The following is a 20,261-nucleotide window of genomic DNA, read 5'->3' as shown; positions in this document are numbered from 1 at the left end:
TTTTGTTTGGATAAGTTTAACGTTTTCCAAATGAAGCAGCCGTGTGTGCTGCCTCTTTCTGTTACAAAATTGAGTTCATTCTGGCAGTGCCTGTCTTGTTGAGCGTCTCAGATAGCTGCTTCAAATTATACAAATCACTAAGTTGTATTCCCAAAGTATCCTCAGTCACAGCAACTTTTCTGTGTTACACATTGGCTTAAAAAAAACTTCTAAATGAGAGCCATGTTGTTCAAATGAGAAAGATGAAAGAACTGGGCTCTCAAGTGATAGTATCTACAGTATTTGAAGGACTAAACCTCCCGTTCCCTAGGCATGGACAAGGGAAACGTTGGTGTCGATAAGACTACAAACATAAAGGCTTTTGGTTTATTTCCTTCCCTAAGGATAGGAGGGGGGAACAAAAGAAAAAATATTGCAGTATTGGCTTTTTAATGGCCCACATGCAAATTATATTAGAAGGGCAAGTGAAAAGTGAGCTCAGACAGCCTGGAGAGCATCACAGGCTGCACTGGTCCTTGTTGTCACCTTCTATTTTGGGATTGCGTCCAAAACACACTGGCAATTGAGAACCTCCAGAAACGGACATAATCACTTCAGCGGCATAATAGTTGGCCGTGTGGAAAGTTGTGCCCTGAGATCTACTGGAATAGTGCAAGTGCTTGTGAGGAGGGCACTTTTCAGATTGCACATGGCTTCTGTTAAGTTGTGGGTAGACATAGCAGACGACACAGCGATTCTTCCAAGGCAGCTCTTTATTTGTAAGCTGGAACAGAACTGGCTGAGGGGCTCAGTCAGCCTGCTTATATAGAGCTCCAGAACAATGTAACTGTTGCCATTTTCTAAAGCTATCCAATCACTGAACGTCACTTTTGATCCTTCATTTGCATACAAACTATCCAATCACTGAACGTCACTTTCGATCCTTCATTTGCATAACTATCTACAGTATCCCCCTGCTGGCCCAGGGTGAGAACTTCAGTACATAACAGCTTCATCGGCACCTCTAAAGAGATTTCTGACCCTAAGTGACTGCATGCTTTACTTCTGGTGTTGGTTCCATTGTAGATGATGTTGGCACAGAAGAGGGCTTTTGCTTCCCACCCACCCCCTTGTGGGCAAAGTCTCCTCAGCTTCAATTAGAAATGATCTGGCAATTTATGATCAGCATTGGCAAACACTTGGATCTTTTCTTTTTTCAACCCCCCCCACAAATTATACATGCACAACTTTTTTCTGATCTGTGCATGCTCTCTCAGTGTTGGTGGGGAATGGCAAAACATTGCCTAGGCAAAGGCTGGGATTTTAAAATCCACCAGGCTGCTATATACTGGTGACTTTCCCCCTCTGCATGATTGGTTATTGTAGGTCACCTGCACCAGCAGACCAAACTGGAAGGCACATGCCAATATTTTTACCTTGATTGCCTTGTTAGGTTAACTTTTAAATCGGTTCATTGGTCTGCTGTTCATGATGCAAGGGTTTTGTTTTGTGTTTTTCAAATAGTCAGACTTAGAGTTTAATTTTTTTATGTGTTTTTTTTGGTAACAGCCAATTTGGCTTTTGTGAGAGATTGCATGTGTGTGCCTGCACTTGTGGTGCATGCATTATTATTTTTTCCTAACAAGAAAATTCCAAGCCAAACTGATTGCTCAAATCACAAATTAGGAGACAGGGTATTATTATTTTTAACTGCATACTCAAAGTCGAACTCTTTGTTTCAGAAATCAACAAATGCTGGGGATGCTTCTGAATATCTCATCCAAATATCCTCCGGAATTTTCTGAGTCACCCAGTCTTGCTTCTAAGGAAAAACCAGCACACTTGGAATTCCCACATTTTCCTTGAATGAATGAATGAATGAATGAATGTGTATTTTGAACATGGTAGGGTGCTTGTGCAGTATGTGGCAGCTTTTAGTTCCTTGAGTTTCTTTTTGTTCCCCTTGCAATACTTAACTGATGCACAGTGCTTTTTATCAGTCTTTATGTGATGGTATGTGTAATTGCTCCAAGATTCTTTTTGTGTGGTGTTTTTATCATTGCTCAGAAGTTCATTGATGTACCAGTGGAAAACCACACGATAATTTTTTTTCAGACAATCATACGGTTTCTTGTTTTGCAATGTTTCATCAAAGTATATATGTGCACTGTGGTGACAGGGGACTGTGCAAACAAGGTGAAGCAAGTGAAATTCCAGAATTGGTTTTAGGTGTTCTCTTAGCTACACTGAAATTCAGGTGGAAGGAAAGAGGAGGGACAGAACTGGGGAAATCTTCTCCTCCCTAACCAACTTTAGTGACAGCCCTTAAATTCAGAGGAAAGTAGACCATGGAGGCACAAAAATGGGCACATGAGCGTTAATGTTCATAATTTATGAGCAGAAAACTATTTTCTGGGGCAAAGGGAACTTGTATTCAAAACTGGATATTTTTGAACTCTGGTAGCATTGTTACTGAGTGCATGGAGTGTCCTGCGATCCTGATCACTGCATCTTCTTAACACTTCTAACCTCTGATGAAAGCCTCTGAAATGGCAATTTATCATTTGATCATCTAGTGTCATGGGCAAGTATCTAGGAAGGCTATGATTCTATGTCATGGATGCTTTAGTTGAGATTCCTGTGTTGCAGAGGGTGGGAGTAGATGACTCTTGGTATCCCTTCCTACTTTATGATTCTATTATTTTTGTTCCAACCTGTATTCATCGCAGTCAGCATTCTTTTGTTTTCCACCATAGTTTGTTTTCTGCCAAATACTACCTTGTTTATCTAGCTGCACATAAGTTGCATAAGTTATGTGGCTATTTACATTTCCTATATAACATTTAGTGTAAAGAAAACAGCAAAACAGTGTAAAACAACAACAACAACAACTATAATTATATTATGTATCATTTGCAGACCAAAAAAGAACAGCAGCTACATAAATGAATACAGATTTTATTCACTGGACTGGTTTTCAATCCTGACCACAGAGAAATGTGTGAACTGCAACAATCTCTGCTTACTTTTCCATTTGTGTTGGAATTCTGACATCCTTGGTGACGGGCGGATGGAAATAAGAGCTGGGAGGGGACCATGGCTTGGTGCCAGAATGCATGTTTTGTACACAAAAGATCCTGAGTTCAATCCCTAGTATTTCCAGGTGGAGTTGAGAAAGATTCCCGTCTGAGACCCAGACAGTGTAGAGACGAACCAATGGTCTTAGTCTATATGGCAACTTCCTACATACCTAACTTGCTGAATTCCTGGTGTTGGATTGAGCTTGGAGAAACACTCTGAAGGAATACTGTTGAGTCTCCCGGCCTCGTTTCTTCTTGTTTTCATTTGTGCACAAGCTGGCAAAACATGCAAATAAAACTAGCGTTCTTTAAAATGGGCATACTTACAAAATGTTAAGTGCCCAACTTCCCTGGCAGGAATTGAATGGGCTGCTCTGAGGTCTTTTTGCTTTTTTAGAATACTCTCATTGTAAGTGAAAAGTGCACACCAGTCATTATTCCATTTACAGTGTAATGGGAACTAGCTGGAGTTTGATTAATGGATGGGGATAGGAGGTTGCAGTTAACTTCCACACGGCCCTTTACAAACATTGCTGTGTCTGCAGCTGGTACAGATGTTGCATAATAACTGCCTTACACAATGTTCAGTGTGTGTGGCTGTTTTAACTCAATCCTATTCACTCTTGGGATGTGCCGAAATGGGACTCTGGTTTTCAGGAACGCTTTCTGCAATAGGGAGTGACAATGAAGAGCGTAGAAATGTTCACCAATTTTGCAAGACTCCCCTATCAGGAATGGAAGGACAGTGGCAGGTGGAAAAGCATTGGCCTCATTTCCTTGTTTGGTTTCCTAGCCCTGTGACATCTCACGTGCCACGTGAGTCCTGATCGGTTGGAATTGGTTAAGAAGGAAATGTCCCACGATTTGCTGCTGCTGTGGTGTCAAAGAGGGAGAATGCAATGTGTTGGAGGAGGCTGGGGAATATTTCCATAATATGAAACATACCGAAGCTGCTGAAAGATCATTCAATGAACACATAGGAAAAGCAGTGATATGTACATTGTACGTTGTCTTTTGTTGGCCCTGGGGGTGCCAGTTCTTTAAATAAAAATTGCTGGTTCCTGGGGAGGGTCAGGAGATAAGGCCAGCATTTGTGTGTGTGTATACGGATAGAAATCCTTACCACAAAAAGCTGTTTCCACCTAAATTTGACCTGCCCACATTCTGATGTTTCCTTGGCAGGGTCACACTGACCTGTGATTCAGTATGTACTTATGTAGAGCTGGATCCAATTTGAAAATGAATGCCAGCATTAAAATTAAGTTCTGCTTAGTTGTTGGGGTGGATTAATGAGGCATACAGTGCGATGGTTATGTAAAGTAGGGTAGTAATGGAAGCTGTCTAAGATGCAAACTTCAGGAAGTAGAGTTTCCTTCCCTTATGCCTATGGACTAATAAAGACACTTGTAATAGAGTGGGTGAAACGGGGGTGGGGGGCAGGGTGGATTATCAAGCGTGTAATCCGAAATAACAAAGACTAACTGTGCTTAATTTTTGGTCGTACTGGGTGGAATTCAATATGGTGCTAAGGAGGTAGTTCCTACAGTGCAAGCATTTCGCCTCCCTCCACACATTGTTCTGGGGGGGGGGGTTCTCACAAGCCCTTAGAGTAGAATTTTTTGGGGGTGCACAAGGGGTGAAAGCCGTGTTGTATTAGCAGGGGAGCCCTCGTGCTGGCTTCTGCTAGCAGAACAGGGTAGTTGAATACAGCTCAATGTAGTCAAAATAAGACCTACCCTGTTTTGAATGAGTGGGGGAAGATCTGCTGGCCATGCAGATGCTGGATATTTGGTAAACCAGAGAATAAGGTATGGTTGCCCTGGGCGCAAAATTGCTAGGGGCACAAAATTTCAACATCTGGTGCTTCCTCAATTCAGCTGCATGCTTCCGTCGCTGGGCTCCATTGAAAACGGCTCTCCATGCGAACCAGGAAGTGACCTCTCCATACAACAGAAAAACTCTTCTTTGCTTATCTCTGCGGCTGCGATCTCCTGGGTGATGTGGACGTTATTAGGCAGTTGAATGCACATGTGTACCTCCCTCCTACCCACGTTGCGCAGCCCCAGGCACTAGCAACCCATGCTAGGCCACTGCCCCCACCCCCTGACCTATTATATGGAGACCCATCAGACATGCAGTTCTGCACCACATGCTGCTTCTGAACATTTAGACTGGCTTTGTGTGTACAGTGGTACCTTGGGTTACATATGCTTCAGGTTACATACGCTTCAGGTTACAGACTCCACTAACCCAGAAATAGTACCTCAGGTTAAGAACTTTGCTTCAGGATGAGAACAGAAATCGTGCAGCGGCGGCAGGAGGCCCCATTAGCTAAAGTGGTGCTTCAGGTTAATAACAGTTTCAGGTTAAGAACGGACCTCCGGAACGAATTAAGAATGTAACCAGATGTACCACTATACACAGAAAACTTCAGGGTTTTTATCTTACTGTGTAATGTTGAGAAAACCCGCGTCAGCCTAGAGGCTGGAGTCCAGTCATATGCTCATCACCTCCAAGCCAACTAAAATGTTTGAGACCCAACTTTACCAAGATAGCTGGCAGGGAGGTGCTGAGGTTGGCAGGGTCTACTGAAGCATTGCCTGCTAGCCTCCCGTGCTGGGGGCTGCCAGGAGCTTCTGCCAAGCCAGTCTCTCTTTGGCTTGGGGCTGGCTCCCAACTCCAGAGCTGCTCAGCTGATGAGATTCCAGCGGAGAAACGTGCTTGGCTGAAAAGGCTGGTGCCAGGCCCATTGGGAGAAGAGAAAATAAGAGGGATTAGGCTCCTGTATGGGATCATTTTGGGACATTTCGTAGCCATGTCTGCACCTTTAGCCCTCCTCCAAAAAGGAGGGAGAAATAAGACAATAGAACTACTTTTAACACACACCCCCAATTTGCTGTTGTTGCTTGTCTTCTGAACAAGCTCTGTTATGTTGACAGTGTGGTGACTTCTTAGGCTTTCTCCCTTTGCCATTGACATATGTAGTAGAAGAAGCTATAGACCAGGGTTTCCCAAACTTGGGTTGCCAGCTATTTTTGGACTACAATTCCCATCATCCCAGACCACTGGTCCTGCTAGCTAGGGATGATGGGCGTTGTAGTCCAACAGCAGCTGGAGACCCAAGTTTGGCACACTTCACTATAGACACTATAGACCTTGTGATGTGGGAGTAGGCCTCATTGAACTGTGTGATGCTTGTTCCTGAGAAGGCTGCGCAGGCAATCACACTGTTAGTGCATTGTCCTGTTTGTTTTAAAATTGCTTTTTTTCTGCCACAACAGCAAAAAAAGAACCTGTGATATACAATTAAAAATGCTAGAACTAAAAACAAACTAACTGAAATGAACATTTGACTAATAAGATAATTGAAAGCACATCAGAATTTCACTATATCTAGTTAAAAATGCTTACCCCCATTTTTAAAAAAGAACTACTGCAAGATGTGTCATTTAAATATGATTTTTAGGAGCCTAATGACATAGGAAGAGCCCCTGCTGGTGCAGACCAAAGGCCCATCTAGTCCAGCATCCTATTGTCACAGTGAAGAAACTCACAAGCAGAACTGGAGTTCAATAACAATTCTCACTCCTTGTGATTCCCATAAACTAATGTAGAAGCAGGTTGCCTGTTCCAATAGTGGAGGTAAAATAGACTAGAGGCCAATGATTGTCAGTGAATTTTGCCAATCCTCTTTTAAAGCCATGCATGTTCATAGCTCTGTACTGAATTTTCTTTCCTGGACAGCACAGCAAAAAGTGTACACAAGCCCATGACCTCAACACTCCCTTTCATTCTTGCAGATACATAATTTTTAAAAGGTTTACATGTAGTTTTGTTTCTCAGGGTGGCTTGAACAGTGGGGTCAGTGTGAGCCCTTTCCCTGGAAGTAATTATTATTCCTAGCCCAGGAGAGGGGAGTGCAAATGAGGCAGGTCTTCACAAGAATACTTTGGTGATTGCAAAGGTTAGAGGTTGTGTGTGTGTGTTGTTTTCTAAAAATATGATTCTAGGTTCAGGACCAACATTGCGTTGGTCCACTCATTAGCAGAGGCCCTGTGCCACCTGCAGTTCAGTGACCTTAATCTGTTCAAAGGCAGCATTATAACATGGAAAAATAGATTGCCCAGTAGGGAGCAGATCATTAGAATCAATTGTCTAGACTGTTTTTTCAGTCATCCCAGGAAGCTGACAAGTGTGTAACATGCAACCTGCGCTCTATATTCCATGTAAAGGTCATAAGAAAGGGTTGCTTGGTCCTTTCTTGCAGAAATACAAAGGAGCAGGCAATGTCGAGGCAACAAATCATATGCACACTTACTTGGGCTTAAATCCCATTGAGATTAGTAAGGAATTTAGGTACTTCCATGTAAGCACGTGTAGGATCAAACTGCATCAGGTCCCAGAAAGTGTTCAACCAGATCAGGACACTGCTCGCTATCCTCATGCACTTTTACTTAGAAGTCATTTGTACCGGGACACGGGTGGCGCTGTGGGTTAAACCACAGAGCCTAGGACTTGCCGATCAGAAGGTCGGCGGTTCGAATCCCCACGACGGGGTGAGCTCCCGTTGCTCAGTCCCTGCTCCTGCCAACCTAGCAGTCTGAAAGCACCTCAAAGTTCAAGTAGATAAATAGGTACTGCTCCGGCGGGAAGGTAAACGGCATTTCCGTGCGCTGCTCTGGTTTGCCATTAGTCATGCTGGCCACATGACCCGGAAGCTGTACGCCAGCTCCCTTGGTCAATAAAGCGAGATGAGCACCGCAACCCCAGAGTTGGTCACAACTGGACCTAATGGTCTGAGATCCCTTTACCTTTACCTTTTACATTTGTACTAGTCAATGGAGACAGTGTCCAGATGTAGTAAGGAAAACCCAGAAAGAGCCATGTTGAGGCCAAGGCCCATCTGGTCCATCATTCTGTTCTCACTGTGGCCAACCAGATGCCTCTGGAAAGTCTACAAATAGGGGGTAATGGCAACTCTCCCTGTTTGTGATACCCAGCAGCCAGTGTTCAGGGGTGTGCTGCCTTGGACAGTGGAGGTGGAACATACTAACCATGGTTAGTAGCCATTGATAGTCTTATCTGATTTGTTTATTCCTCTTTTGTGGCCATCTTGTGAAAGCAGCTTCTGTAGTTTAAGCATGTGATGTGAAGTACTGCTTTCTTTTGTCTCCTGAATCTTCCCGCATTCATGGATGTCCTGTGGAGGTCCTAAAAGAGATCAAGGGAGATCTGGTCTCTCTCTCCCCCTCCACTCTAGGGTGCACTCCTTTTTGATTTGCAAACAGTGAAGGGAGGGGGAGATCTAGGGTTGCCATATTTTGAAGAGCAAAAAAGAGGATGCTAGGATGACTCTTATTTTAAGTACCCCTGCTATATGTAGGCTATAGAAGCTTTGATATATTGTTGAGAGGGGTCTGGCAGGAGAAGAGAAGAGGAAAGCAAGTCTTCAACCACCAGTTGTGCCTATGTCTCATCCAGAAAGTATAGCCAGAGATATTTTGGCAAGTTTAAAAAATCCACTCAGACAGAAATTTCACCCCTGAAAAAGAGGACGTGTCCTGGAAAAAGAGGAGACATGGCAACCCTGGGGAGCTATTCCTTGTTCCCACTTACTGCAGTTTGGAGCTCTAGTGCTGCTTTGGATGGGTAAACTATTGAAAGGCGGGGAGGTTTTGGAGGTGGTGGTAGGTGATAGGGCTATATTGGGCTCTCTTCATTGAGGCTAGCACAGTATAGAAACCAGTTTGCACACGTTTATAAATGTAAAAAATAGAAGAAGGGAAACTGATGGTCATATAAGGCATTCTGAGCTCACCCTAGCTGCAGTACGTTTATGGTACCAATATTCCTTCTTGTGTGTATAGTCTAGACTGACTTTTGCCAACCTGTTACCGTGCTGGCTTGGGTTGGTGCAAGCTGCAGCCAAAACATCTGGAAGGTGGCAGATGGGTGAAGGCTAGTTTAATATAATTACATTCCACCTGTACTACATAAACCTCCACTGCCCAGCTGTTTACCCCAGGCAAAGCTCGCTGAGCATTTAATATTCACGTAAGTGATTTTACAGTGCATTCCTATGAACTGCTGCCTGCTTGACGTGCAAAATTAGTTTATTGCTGCACAGTCAGTGTGAGAGCACTGCAGCAATTCTTACAACTCTCTGGCAGTGCAGGCAAATCACCCATTGTTCTCAGGCCTTATTTCCCAGTGTGGACAGCCTGGCATGTATTGGCAGCTCTGCGGCAACAAATTAACTCAGGACTAGAGGCCACCAAATATGGTAACATGGCCGGTGTTAGTTTCGAATTCCCAAAGCATTTGTTGGCTTAATAGGGACAAAAATGTTTCTTGAAAAAATAGTCTGGATTGTTGCAGAGCTTCAAAGGATACCGCTGATGTGTGTTACAAAAGAGCTTTTCCATAGCCAACAGCTGAAGAAAAAAGTGGGTGGTGATTAGGGAAAGTCAGTGACCGCTAGGTCAATATTAACATCCTTGCCAAAATCTTGTCAGTCTGCAGTGTGTGATTTGATTTCCTTTTGATTGTCCAAAGCCTTAATCAGGTGGAGTTTCAGAATAAAACTGATGGGCAGCCTCAATGCAGATTTACTGGAAGCGCAAGACTTATTTCAGAGTAAAGACATCTGGTATCGCAAGGATTTCGTGCAGCAGCTCCTTGGGCTGGGGGTATTCACCATTGTGATGTTCTGCATTTCTAAGGCAGGTTCTTCCTGAAGCATTCAAAATGTAGCATGTGAACTGAAATCAGAACTGTGATTAACTAAAACCAGGGAGGCATTTGAAGATGGAGGGATTGACAGGGGCTCTCTGCCAAGTTGCACGTTAAGAAGACTAGCTGGAAAGAGTGTAGAGGATCAAGCAAAATTTGTAATGTCACAAATGAGGAAAGTTCACACAATCACCAGGAGTTATTACTGTAATAGCACCAGAACTACTGTTGTTATTAATCTCACTCTAGAGTGCATAATAGCACCTTTGATGGCACATATTGGTGTCTTGAAACGATGTTTATGTTACCAGCTATGCCCCACATGCCATTTCTACTATTCTGGATATTTGCTTTCATTTACGGACCCCAACAGAAATTTGCTGCTGTCTTGGCTTGTGATTTGTTGAGTTTTGTCTCTAATGGAAATAGGCACAAATTTTCAGTACTATAGTGTTTAATACAGCAAGAAAATCACAACACTGTTACTCCTTTATCAGCAAGAATAGACTCTTAGTGGTGTCCAGCCTGGCAAATAGTATAAATTGCATGATCACTGAAGTCCTGCATTTTCGATCCAGAAATCGGGAGGTTCCAGGATATGTCAATAGTACTGCTGAATACATAGGGGCCAAACATGGCTTTCAAACTGACATCACCAATACACGCTTCCTTATTTTTCCTTTGCCGTTTTCTTCCATGGCTCTCCAGGCAGGCCTGATTCGTACAGACAGCGGCGAGTTTTTTATTGAGCCCTTGGAGCGAGGACAGTGGGAGAAAGAAAAGAATGGGAGAGCTCATGTGGTCTACCGTAGGTCTACTGTCAAACAGAGAGCAGAAGCATACAAGGACCATCATAATGAAGGTAAGTCTTCCTGTTGAGATGGATGCACATTTCCAGCATCGTGTTCATGGTTCCCACACATCCATTTCCAGATAGATTTGACACGGAGGCACTATCTGCTTCCGTAACAGTTCCAGGACAGAAAAAACATTATGCCTGAAGAGGGACTCTTGCCAAGGTGGTGTTTGAAGTGGTGTCCATTTTCCCCCACCACTTCTCCACAGGAAGCAGAGCTGGAATCCTGCTTGCTTGCAAATAAAAACCTAGTGCTCATTAGCTTGATTTTATCCCTTACTGGGAAAACACACATTCTCTCTTTCTTATATGGAGACTCTGTTTCTCCCTCTTAAACCTTCCAGATGCTTTGGGAGACCCAGAAAGGCAGCCACTAACTCTATGTTCATATTATCTGCTCTTTGCTTTGCATATTTTCTGTTTTTATGGGTTGTGAATCGTAGCTCAAATACAGTGGAACCTCGGTTTTTGAACGTAATCCATTCTGGAAGTCCGGTCGACTTAGGAAACATTTGAGAACCAAGGATCAAAGGGCGGTCTGCAAATTTACAGAGAAAATTGAGAAATTTACAGTGGTAGCTCAGTGGAAGCCATTCCGCTGAAAACGGAAGCACTTACTTCTGGGTTGCCTGTGTTCGGCTTCCAAAATGTTCAGCAGCCGAGATGTTCAAAAGCCGATGTTTGACTGTACTGCTGTCTTTGCTGCTGTTGGATATTTTTTTTATGATTATAGTCTTATTTATTTATTGAGGATTTCTATTTTTAACTTTTTTATTGTATGCTATTTTTGTATTGGGGGGTGAATCAATCAATCAATCAATCAATCAATCAATCAATCAATATACATGCTTACATATAGAAAGCAAAAAAGGCATAGCTTCTTAATCTTTTAAGAGCTTCAGGGCCTGGCATCTCTGAACAGGTACAGTTTTCCCCAGGGCTGACACACTGTGATGGGAGAAACTTCCTTCTTTCTGGGAGGACAAAGAGAAACACAGATTGCCTCTGTCAGTCTCCAATAAGTTGTTGCACATACACAGAAGAGATTTATTTTTGTGTGTGACAAAAATGCTCCAGAATTCTGCAACCATAAAATCCCAACATATGCAACTCGTATTCTTAAGCACTCCCACTGGGTGGAGAGAGGTCTAGGGAAAGTACTGGTCTAGCGTTCTTTTGCATGAGAGAGTACTGGAGATTTACTTTGTCTAACAATTGGTTTTTATTTACAAATATGCAAGCAGAACATAGTAAAAGCTGACAGCACAACTGCTAATCCTGCCCCAAGTGCCCCAACCAGCAGCATGGACCCCTGTGCCCCTTCCATCTGCTATAGCCAAGCTCAAAACTCTCAGGTCTTTCCACTTCTTTCTGTGTCCAGATTCAGAATGCAAAACTGCTGTTAGCTGTTTCTCTGCCCTTTCAAAACTGACAATGGTTGAATTCTGTAAGCTAAGGCCATAAAGGAACGTAAATTCCAGTATACATGGCAGGGCAATACCTATTCTTAGGCCAACCAAAATGTCACAAAATAGTGTTCAAGATTTGACATTTTGGTTGACCTAATAAATAGTGTGGCCCTACTATGTATTTTGGATTTTTTTCTTATGGGCCAGCATGGCTACCTTTTCCCTGTTTAAGGAGCATTCAGGCTTTCTGATCCAATTCTTGGTCCCCAACAGGCAGTACCGTATTTTTCGCTCTATAAGATGCACCCGACCATAAGATGCACCTAGTTTTGGGAGGAGGAAAACAAGGAAAAAAATATTCTGAATCCCAGAAGCCAGAACAGCAAGAGGGATTGCTGCGTAGCAATCTTTTTAGGAGGGAAAAAGTGCATCTTATAGAGCAAAAAATACGGTACTTTGGACACAGATTATAGTGATAGCTTGACTCACAGCAATTAGGATCGACCAACTGCATATATGTTACACTACTGCATATATGTTTCAGTGTGAAGATAACTTGCATGCTTTGGCTTGTGGTGTATGTTTTTCGAGGTTGTTTTGTTTTTTTGCAGAATAATAGATTTTAGAGACCAGAATAACTTCTGAAATTTGACAATTGTGCCAGCAATAGCTTTTTAACCCCTTTATCTTTTCTCTCAACTTTTCTAGTTCCAGGCTTTAGCCTAGGTCAGCTCCCAAACACACTGAACCTAATTGAAGAGCAGGTTGGCGAAGCAGATCGGAAGAGGCGCCACGCCAAGAAAGACGACTACAACATAGAGATTCTGCTGGCCGTGGACGATTCTGTTGTGCGATTCCATGGGAAGGAACACGTCCAGAATTATGTCCTCACCCTCATGAACATAGTGAGGCTCTCTGTTGTTTTATTTTAACTGTTACAGATGGGGACTGGAAGGGAGGGCTGCATATCCACTAGTCACCTGAGTGTGGATATCTGCTGTTTGCATCGGACGACGTAGTTTCACTGTGTGAGTGCACATATGTACCCTAGAAGTCTGTGAGGCCGTAATGGTGCATATTGTGAAACCTTCATGTCTTATAATGGCATTTGATGTTGTGTTCGAAGGTTTGGGGCCTACCCAAGCGAAGGATAGTTGGATTGGCTCAATGGACATTTCCCTGTCAGTTTCCATGGGCTGGGTGGGCGGGAAAGTGGCTGTGGAAGCAGGGAGTTGCTCAGATTCTCTACTAAGGAAATCATGACTCTTGATCAAAAGGTCTGATCAACAGTTAGTAGTAACCAACCGTCAGATCCTTCTGCCACCCCAGTTACTGTTTTCGTGGGTGAAAGCTTTCAGATAATGTGAAGCCCCATTTAAAACTCTGGCTATATATAATGAAATTTGTTGGAAGTGACCAGCTAAAAGATGTTTTGCTTGCAGTTTTACCAGAGGTCAGACTTCAGCAAATACCAGAGCAGCTTTGGAGTTATTTCAAAAGAAGTGGTTCCCTTTTTGGAGCAGAGGTTCTATCCTAGCATCAACAATGACAACAGATGTCATCGTGCTGCTAGGATGGATGCTTTTAATTAATGTTTTCCAGAGAGATGAACTTCATGCCCTATTAGGGACCTGAGCATTCACCTTGGCTTGCCCCTCAGATTTATCCGACATTTTATACGCCAGCTGTGTTTTAGAACTACTCTGCATAAACGATGTGCTTCTACATGTGCAGAATGGTTTGTTTGCTATTGGTTCATCGATTATTATTATTATTATTATTATTATTAGTCGATTTATTAGTTGCTTGCCCTCCAAGTGACTTACAACCATTTTAAGGGTACAAAGCGCAGCATAAAAAGAACAATACATTGTGTTAAAAATCATCCGAGAGCTCGTAAAACAGACCCAGTAAAACAATAGCAAAAAACCAGGAAAAACCATCAGAATATTAAAATCGTAACTTTGTCACATGGCAAAACGTAAATGCAAAGACGTCTCATATCCCTATAAACTTGATGTTTTAAATGAGGTGCTTTGGAAACGCTTCCCTTTCAAGTGCACCAATTTGCTCCTTAAACGAACCCAAGCTGTAGAGAAGCGAAGGGGTTTCCGCCACTCCCTGACCCTTCACTTGCCCCTCCTGCGCAACTGGGTGTCATGCATGATGTCATTTTCCTCCAGCTTCTAGGGGATGGCATGAGAAGCTTGAAATTGTCAGGTTTAATCAAAAGCTTCATTTTCAACCCCATTTCATGGTTTATACTCAGCAGGGAACGCTTTTCACTCTGTGAATGTTCAGGATGCTGGGTTTGGGGGGAGCGGCGGGGGGCGGGGAGGAGTGGAAGAGAGGCAGCTGCCTTTTCAGATGGAAAAAGGCCCATTGGAGAGCTTAATGAAATAGAAGAAAAGATCGGTAAAAAGGAGAAAACATGACCTCTGTGGGTAAGATGCAAAACGAATAGCTTGCTAAAGCATTATTTCCTTCGCCAGCCTCCAGGCAGACCCTTTTTCTCTCCTTCCTCTTTGTCCCTTCTTTTAGTTCTGACACTTTCTTTTCGCACCCTTGTCAAGTCTCCCGGCACTTGGTGAGCAACACCCTCCATTTAAGGGCCTCGCCTGCTAGTTATCCATCATTGCTGGTGACCTTTGAGAAGCTTCTCTTTAGACTGGACTCCCACCGCGCCACCATGCCACTCGGGGGGGCCTCTCACTTCAAAAGGTGTTTTGGCCTAGACCGCTTCCCAAGCAGTAGTCCCCCACCCCACACGCAATTTGACAAGTCTTGCTCTCTTCTCAGTACTGTTACAATATTCCCCAAATGTGGCTGAGGTGGAATAAAATTAAATGGATGCAAGCAAACTCCCCAGGGAGTAAGAGAACTATTTGTTTTCAATAAGTCCTGTGGGTTTTTAGCTGCCTTTTGCCTGCAACCTTATGTACATCGCTGGGAGATATTTGTGGTTAAGCAGTCTATAAATCTTTCTAAATAAGTGGGAAGCCAACTTCCTTCTATTTTTTAAATGCAACACAACTGAGAACCAGATTCTAACAGCCAACAACCATCTTAACCTCAAGGAGTTGCTTCTTCCCACACTTCTCTAGGAGGTCTCCCTGCTCCAAATATTAAAGGAACATAGGAAGATCAGCTGCCTTATACTGAGGCAGCCCATTGGCCCATCTATCTCAGTACTGTGCATATTGATTGGTAGAAGGGTTTCTCAGAGTAATCTATCCCAGCTCTACTTGGAGATTTTGGGAATAGAACCTAGAATGTTTTGCATGCACAGTATGTGCTCTTATCTCTGAGCGAAGGCCCTTCCCCAATAATACTTCTGTGTATTCTTTCCCACAGCTTCAAGTTTCTTCCTTTGTTTGATACAGTTAGATCAGCTGGCAGAGGGGCAGGTTGGTGAGCGGCAACCAGGGTGTGAACCTCCTTATCTGGAGGAGGTATTCTTTGCTGTGAAAAGAATGCAGGAAACCTTTGTTTTAATGGGTGTTTGGAACAGTGAGCCCGAATTAATGGGGTGTTAAACCAACTGCTGATGGTTTGTGACTTGTTTTATTACTGCTTTTAGCTGCTGTGTTGTTGGATATTTTGCATTTTTAGTTGCCAGCAGGGAGGGGGCCTTATCATTTGGTCTTTTACGAGGCTTGTGGGATGGAAAAATCTCGTGCGCTTTGGATACTTTAAATTGTCCTGCAAATGCTGAAGTCTTGTGTGCAGAGGAAGAAACCATTGCAGGAAGGAGACTTTGACGTGTGGAGTGGAAGATGGGAGGACGCCGCAGGTTAGCTCTACTCAGAAGCAGCCTGTTTCCTTCTTAAATCGGAAATAGGTTAGAGGAATGCACAGCTGAGCAGAATGCCCCCGTGCTTTTGTGGGGTGGGTGACCCGGGGGAGCAAGGCAGTGTTCAGAGTTCATCAGAAAGGAATACAAAAGGGAGCCATGCCAGCAGCTATAAATCACAGCCTGACCAAGACCACACAAATGAACACTAATCCTGTTAGTTCAAGGCAAGGCTGAAGAGGGAGAGCCTTGGCGAAGCTCTTGTCAGATTGTAAGAAGAAAGGATTTGATGAACTGGTAGCTTGGGTGACTAGAGAGACCACAGTGTTAATGGAGAGAGAGAGCAAGGCAGGGCTTAAGGGAGAACCAAGTCTGTCTCAGAAGTCTTTTGACAGGTTTGAGATACAATACACTGTGTATTATTTTAGCCCTCAAGGGCTAAATCCTGCATGGGATATACTCTTATATAGGGCTGCCTTGAATGGAATTGAGCTGTTTTCCTCAACTATAAACGCCCTGAGATTTTAAAGAGCTTATTTCAGTTGTTTGTAAGATGTATCCTAATTGCGTTTTCTTAATGGAAAACGGAAGTTCCCTATATTGAAACAGTTCTATCAACATAGGGATGAAGTGTGTCTTTTGCCCATGAGCTGTTTATGTGGAAATGAAGTCTATATTTAGGACAGGATGATGACTGGATATTCGTGTACATCTGTGTTGCCATGGATTCATTTTCCTCTTATTACTGTAAACAATATTTGTTTCTTTAGCAGCTTAGGCTGTCAATGAATCATTTCAGTTCAAGCTGTTGTGATGATATAATATAAAAAGTTGGCTTTAAAAATAAAGTGTACTCCTGTTAGCGCAGTTTTAAGACTGCAATACTGTACACACCTACTGTTGAACATAGTAGAGCTTACTCCTGAGTAAACAAGCGCAGGACTGCACTGTAAGAAATGTAAACCAAGTAAACGTTCAGATATATTGAACTTTATGAAACCAATTTAAAGTGCCTTGTGCTGTTTGCAACATAAACATTACACTGGTTGCACAGATTTCCCCAAAAAACATTTTGTTCAGTTTTTGGGATCTCCCTAGAATTCTATCTCTGGTTTGTGACTGTAATAAATTGATTCGTTCATTCATCTTTCTAGAATTCTGAAGATCCAAGCGTTCTTTTATAAAGAATAACAACACAAAGGAAGTTTCTAGCCTTCATGAATGCAGTGATAAACAACAAGACTGAGCACACAAAATATCAAATGGCTGAATATGTGAGGCCATGGTCAGGATGTGCATGTGTGTTAATTGCTTTTAAAAGCCAGCCTTATAAAAAGCTGTGGAGTCTCAAAATTGAATTTATGGGCACCCTATATGGGATATGAATCTGGTGAATGTGCATAGAAGGTAAGGAAAGCCAGAAGACGAGTGAGATTCTCTAGCCACATGAACATTCAGGTTCTTTAGGATTCTAACTCAAACCTGAAAGCAACTCATATGCACAGCCTTAGCATGTGTTGGAACAGAGTGGGTAGAAATTTGTGGGAGCTCTGCATTCTTTGGCTACAAACCCCAAGGGGTGGAGTAAGAGGAGCACTTTAGCGGTAGAACAACTGCTTTGCATGCAGAAGACCTACCATATTCTTCAGGTAGCGTTGGGATTGTCCCTTGTCTGAAATCCAGGAAAATCGCTGCCCATTGGTGTAGACAGTACTGAGCTGGCTGGACCCAATGGTTTTACTTGGTGTAAGGTAGATTCCCCATGTTCCCTGGACATTTTTGTTCATCTGTTGTGTTAATGGAGTGGTTCTCAAAGACAGTGGAGGCAAGTGTGGCGGGAAGATTCAAGGACAACCAAAGAAACATTTAAACATTCCAGTGTAATGTAGTATAGTATAGTGCCAAGGTAATTTTTTAAATTTTATTTGCAAAATATGGATAGATATCTTCTCGAAATAAGAGCAAGAGGGAATGATTCATGTTCTTATGTAGCTCTGCATTGTTTTACAGTATACTTTCTGGATGTCCCATGATCATATTATAAAGTAGTTGTGTTCATGTGTTAACAAATGAAGCACTGACAGGAGTTGTTTCTTTTTGTTTTCCAATTTTGTACTCGTTGTCGATAAAAGATTAGGTGTGGCATGAGCAAATTTTTATTCTGAAAGTGTGGCCCAGAGGGAAAAGTTTGAGAACCACTGCGTTCATAGAAAGTGCAAAAGATTCCTAATCTGCAGTCTTGCAGTGCTGCTTTTGTTATTGATGGTTGCTTCCGTGTCCCAATGGTTACTCTTCTCCTTGCTGGTATAAATAATAATAATAATAATAATAATAATAATAATAATAATAATAATTTATTTATACCCCACCCATCTGACTGGGTTTCCCCAGCCATTCTGGGCAGCTCCCAACAGAATATTAAAATCACGATAAAACACAAAACATTTAAAACTTCCCTAAACAGGACTGCCTTCTGATGTCTTCTAAAAGTCAGATAGTTGTTTATTTCCTTGACATCTGATGGGAGGGCGTTCCACAGGGTGGGGCACCACTACCGAGAAGGCCCTCGGCCTGGTTCCCTGTATCCTCACTTCTCGCAGTAAGGGAACCACCAGAACAGTTAAGAAATTTTAAGCTCACGGCACTTAAAAAGGACAAAGCTCTTTCCCCCAGTGATCCTCTACGGGGGGCTGGAAGGTGCGGGAGGCCCTTGAGGCAGCTGTCTGTGAGCCTGTTGGGTTTTCATGAGGAGGACTCACTAGTTCCTGCCACCTTAAGCTGATTAGAGGGAGAAAATCCTTCCCACCATATTCTAACAACGAGCTGGGTTCAGAACTGTAACAGTTACCATTTGGCACTAATGAGGTGGCCTGATTATCTACTGTGGCCCAAACATTGGCTTTGGAGATGCTTGGAGACCTATCCAAGAGCAATGGGAAGAATGTTACATGCAGGCACTTAGAATATATTACGCTGCTGTTGGCTTGGTTCTGGGGACATTAGTTAAAATGGCAGTCGCTGTTGGTTTTAAAAAATAAATATGAGAAACATTAAAAACAGCAACCTTGTACTGCAGAGGTGTTCAATCTTTTTGAATCCACAGCTCCCTTGACCAACTACATTCTTTCTGCGGCACCCCTGTGGGGCTCAGGAGCCCAGTTATGTCACCCCTTGCCTGCAGAGCTGGCAGCTCCTTACCCCTTTTCAAACACACTCCCTTGTGGAGTGTTCCCTCAGCCTTCTGTCTCTCCCCCTCCTTGAGAGTCCTCTGGGCAGCTGTAGCTGCCACCTCTGGTTTCTGAGCTGCCCCACCCCTGCCCCAAAGACAGGTGCCTCCTCCCACTGCTCCACAGGGGTCTGGGAAGCAACTTCTGTCCAGCCCTAGAGGCACCATTCTCCTGGGGAGCTTGTAGCTAGGGCTGCTGCAACAAACAGCTATGCAAGTCTTTGGGAGGCAGAGATGCAAAAGGGTATCCAAGGTGGGATGGAAGGAAAGAGGGATCGAGGCTAGTGTTGCCCGCAGCACCCCTGACCATCATTCAAGGCACCCCAGGGTGCCACGACGGACTGGTTGAAAACTACTGCTGCCCTGTAAACCTAGTGATACTGGATCTTTGGAGACATCCATTTGTTCCTCTGTTATCATTAATTCTCTGCCCCAGATTAGTGGGTTTATTTTAGCATGCCCAGCTCAGATTCTCTGCAAAGGATGTTTCCCCACTGCAAAGAAGCAATCATGTTCAGGCTCTAGAACATACACTTAGCCCCACCCTTCTGCACACATCTGCACATACACCAAGATATCCCTTTCAGTCCATTGTACGGACTGGATATCTTCCTTTGGGGTCTTAAGGGAGCAATGTGTGTAAAGCAGGCATAGGCAAACTCTGACCCTCCAGATGTTTGGGACTACAATTCCCATCATCCCTGACTACTGGTCCTGTTAGCTAGGGATGATGGGAATTGTAGTCCCAAACACCTGGTGGGCCAGACTTTGCCTATGCCTTTCAAATGCACTTGTGGCCTACTTTCCATAAAAACAAGACTTTGACTTTTTCTTGAACCATATGTAAAGAAAATAGATATCAAACCAGAGTTGGATTTTTCTTCTTCTAAATAGCTGGGTGCACAATTACGTTTTCTGTTCATCAGTTACAGCTGACTCCTTGTTCTTGGGCCTTCATATCAAACAATATCACATCACTTATCACAGAATCCCCTGCAAACATTTGTTGCACTGTTCCTTGTTCTCTGTCCTCATTCTGTAAAATATATGTGCTTCTGTATTTCATTATCTCCCCCCCCCCACTCTGCTATTCATTCTTCTCAGAGATGGATCTTCCTTCCACCACAACCCTTGCTAAAGCTTTCTGGATTGTGTAGGAAAGAGAACCACGATGTACAGATTGATG

General features: G+C 43.3%; 1 protein-coding gene across 6 annotated transcripts in view; it reads left to right on the top strand.

Moving 5' to 3' along the window:
• Window positions 1-20,261, top strand: part of ADAMTS14 (ADAM metallopeptidase with thrombospondin type 1 motif 14) — a 71,502-nt gene that overhangs the window by 9,225 nt on the left and 42,016 nt on the right. For all 6 annotated transcript variants that reach the window (XR_014564824.1, XM_083740681.1, XM_083740678.1 and 3 more), the window contains 2 exons: window positions 10,500-10,653; window positions 12,765-12,961. Coding sequence is in view for 5 of the 6 variants with exons in the window: in XM_083740681.1 (XP_083596807.1) it covers window positions 10,500-10,653; window positions 12,765-12,961 (351 nt within the window). In the remaining variant the exon portion in view is untranslated. The remainder of the gene's footprint in view (window positions 1-10,499; window positions 10,654-12,764; window positions 12,962-20,261) is intronic.

This window comes from Podarcis gaigeae (genome assembly GCF_964106915.1).
Source record: "Podarcis gaigeae genome assembly, chromosome: 5".
NCBI classification, from domain to species: Eukaryota; Metazoa; Chordata; class Lepidosauria; order Squamata; family Lacertidae; genus Podarcis; species Podarcis gaigeae.
The sequence above is the reverse complement of the archived record's forward strand: the minus strand, read 5'-3'. Positions and strand labels throughout refer to the sequence as shown.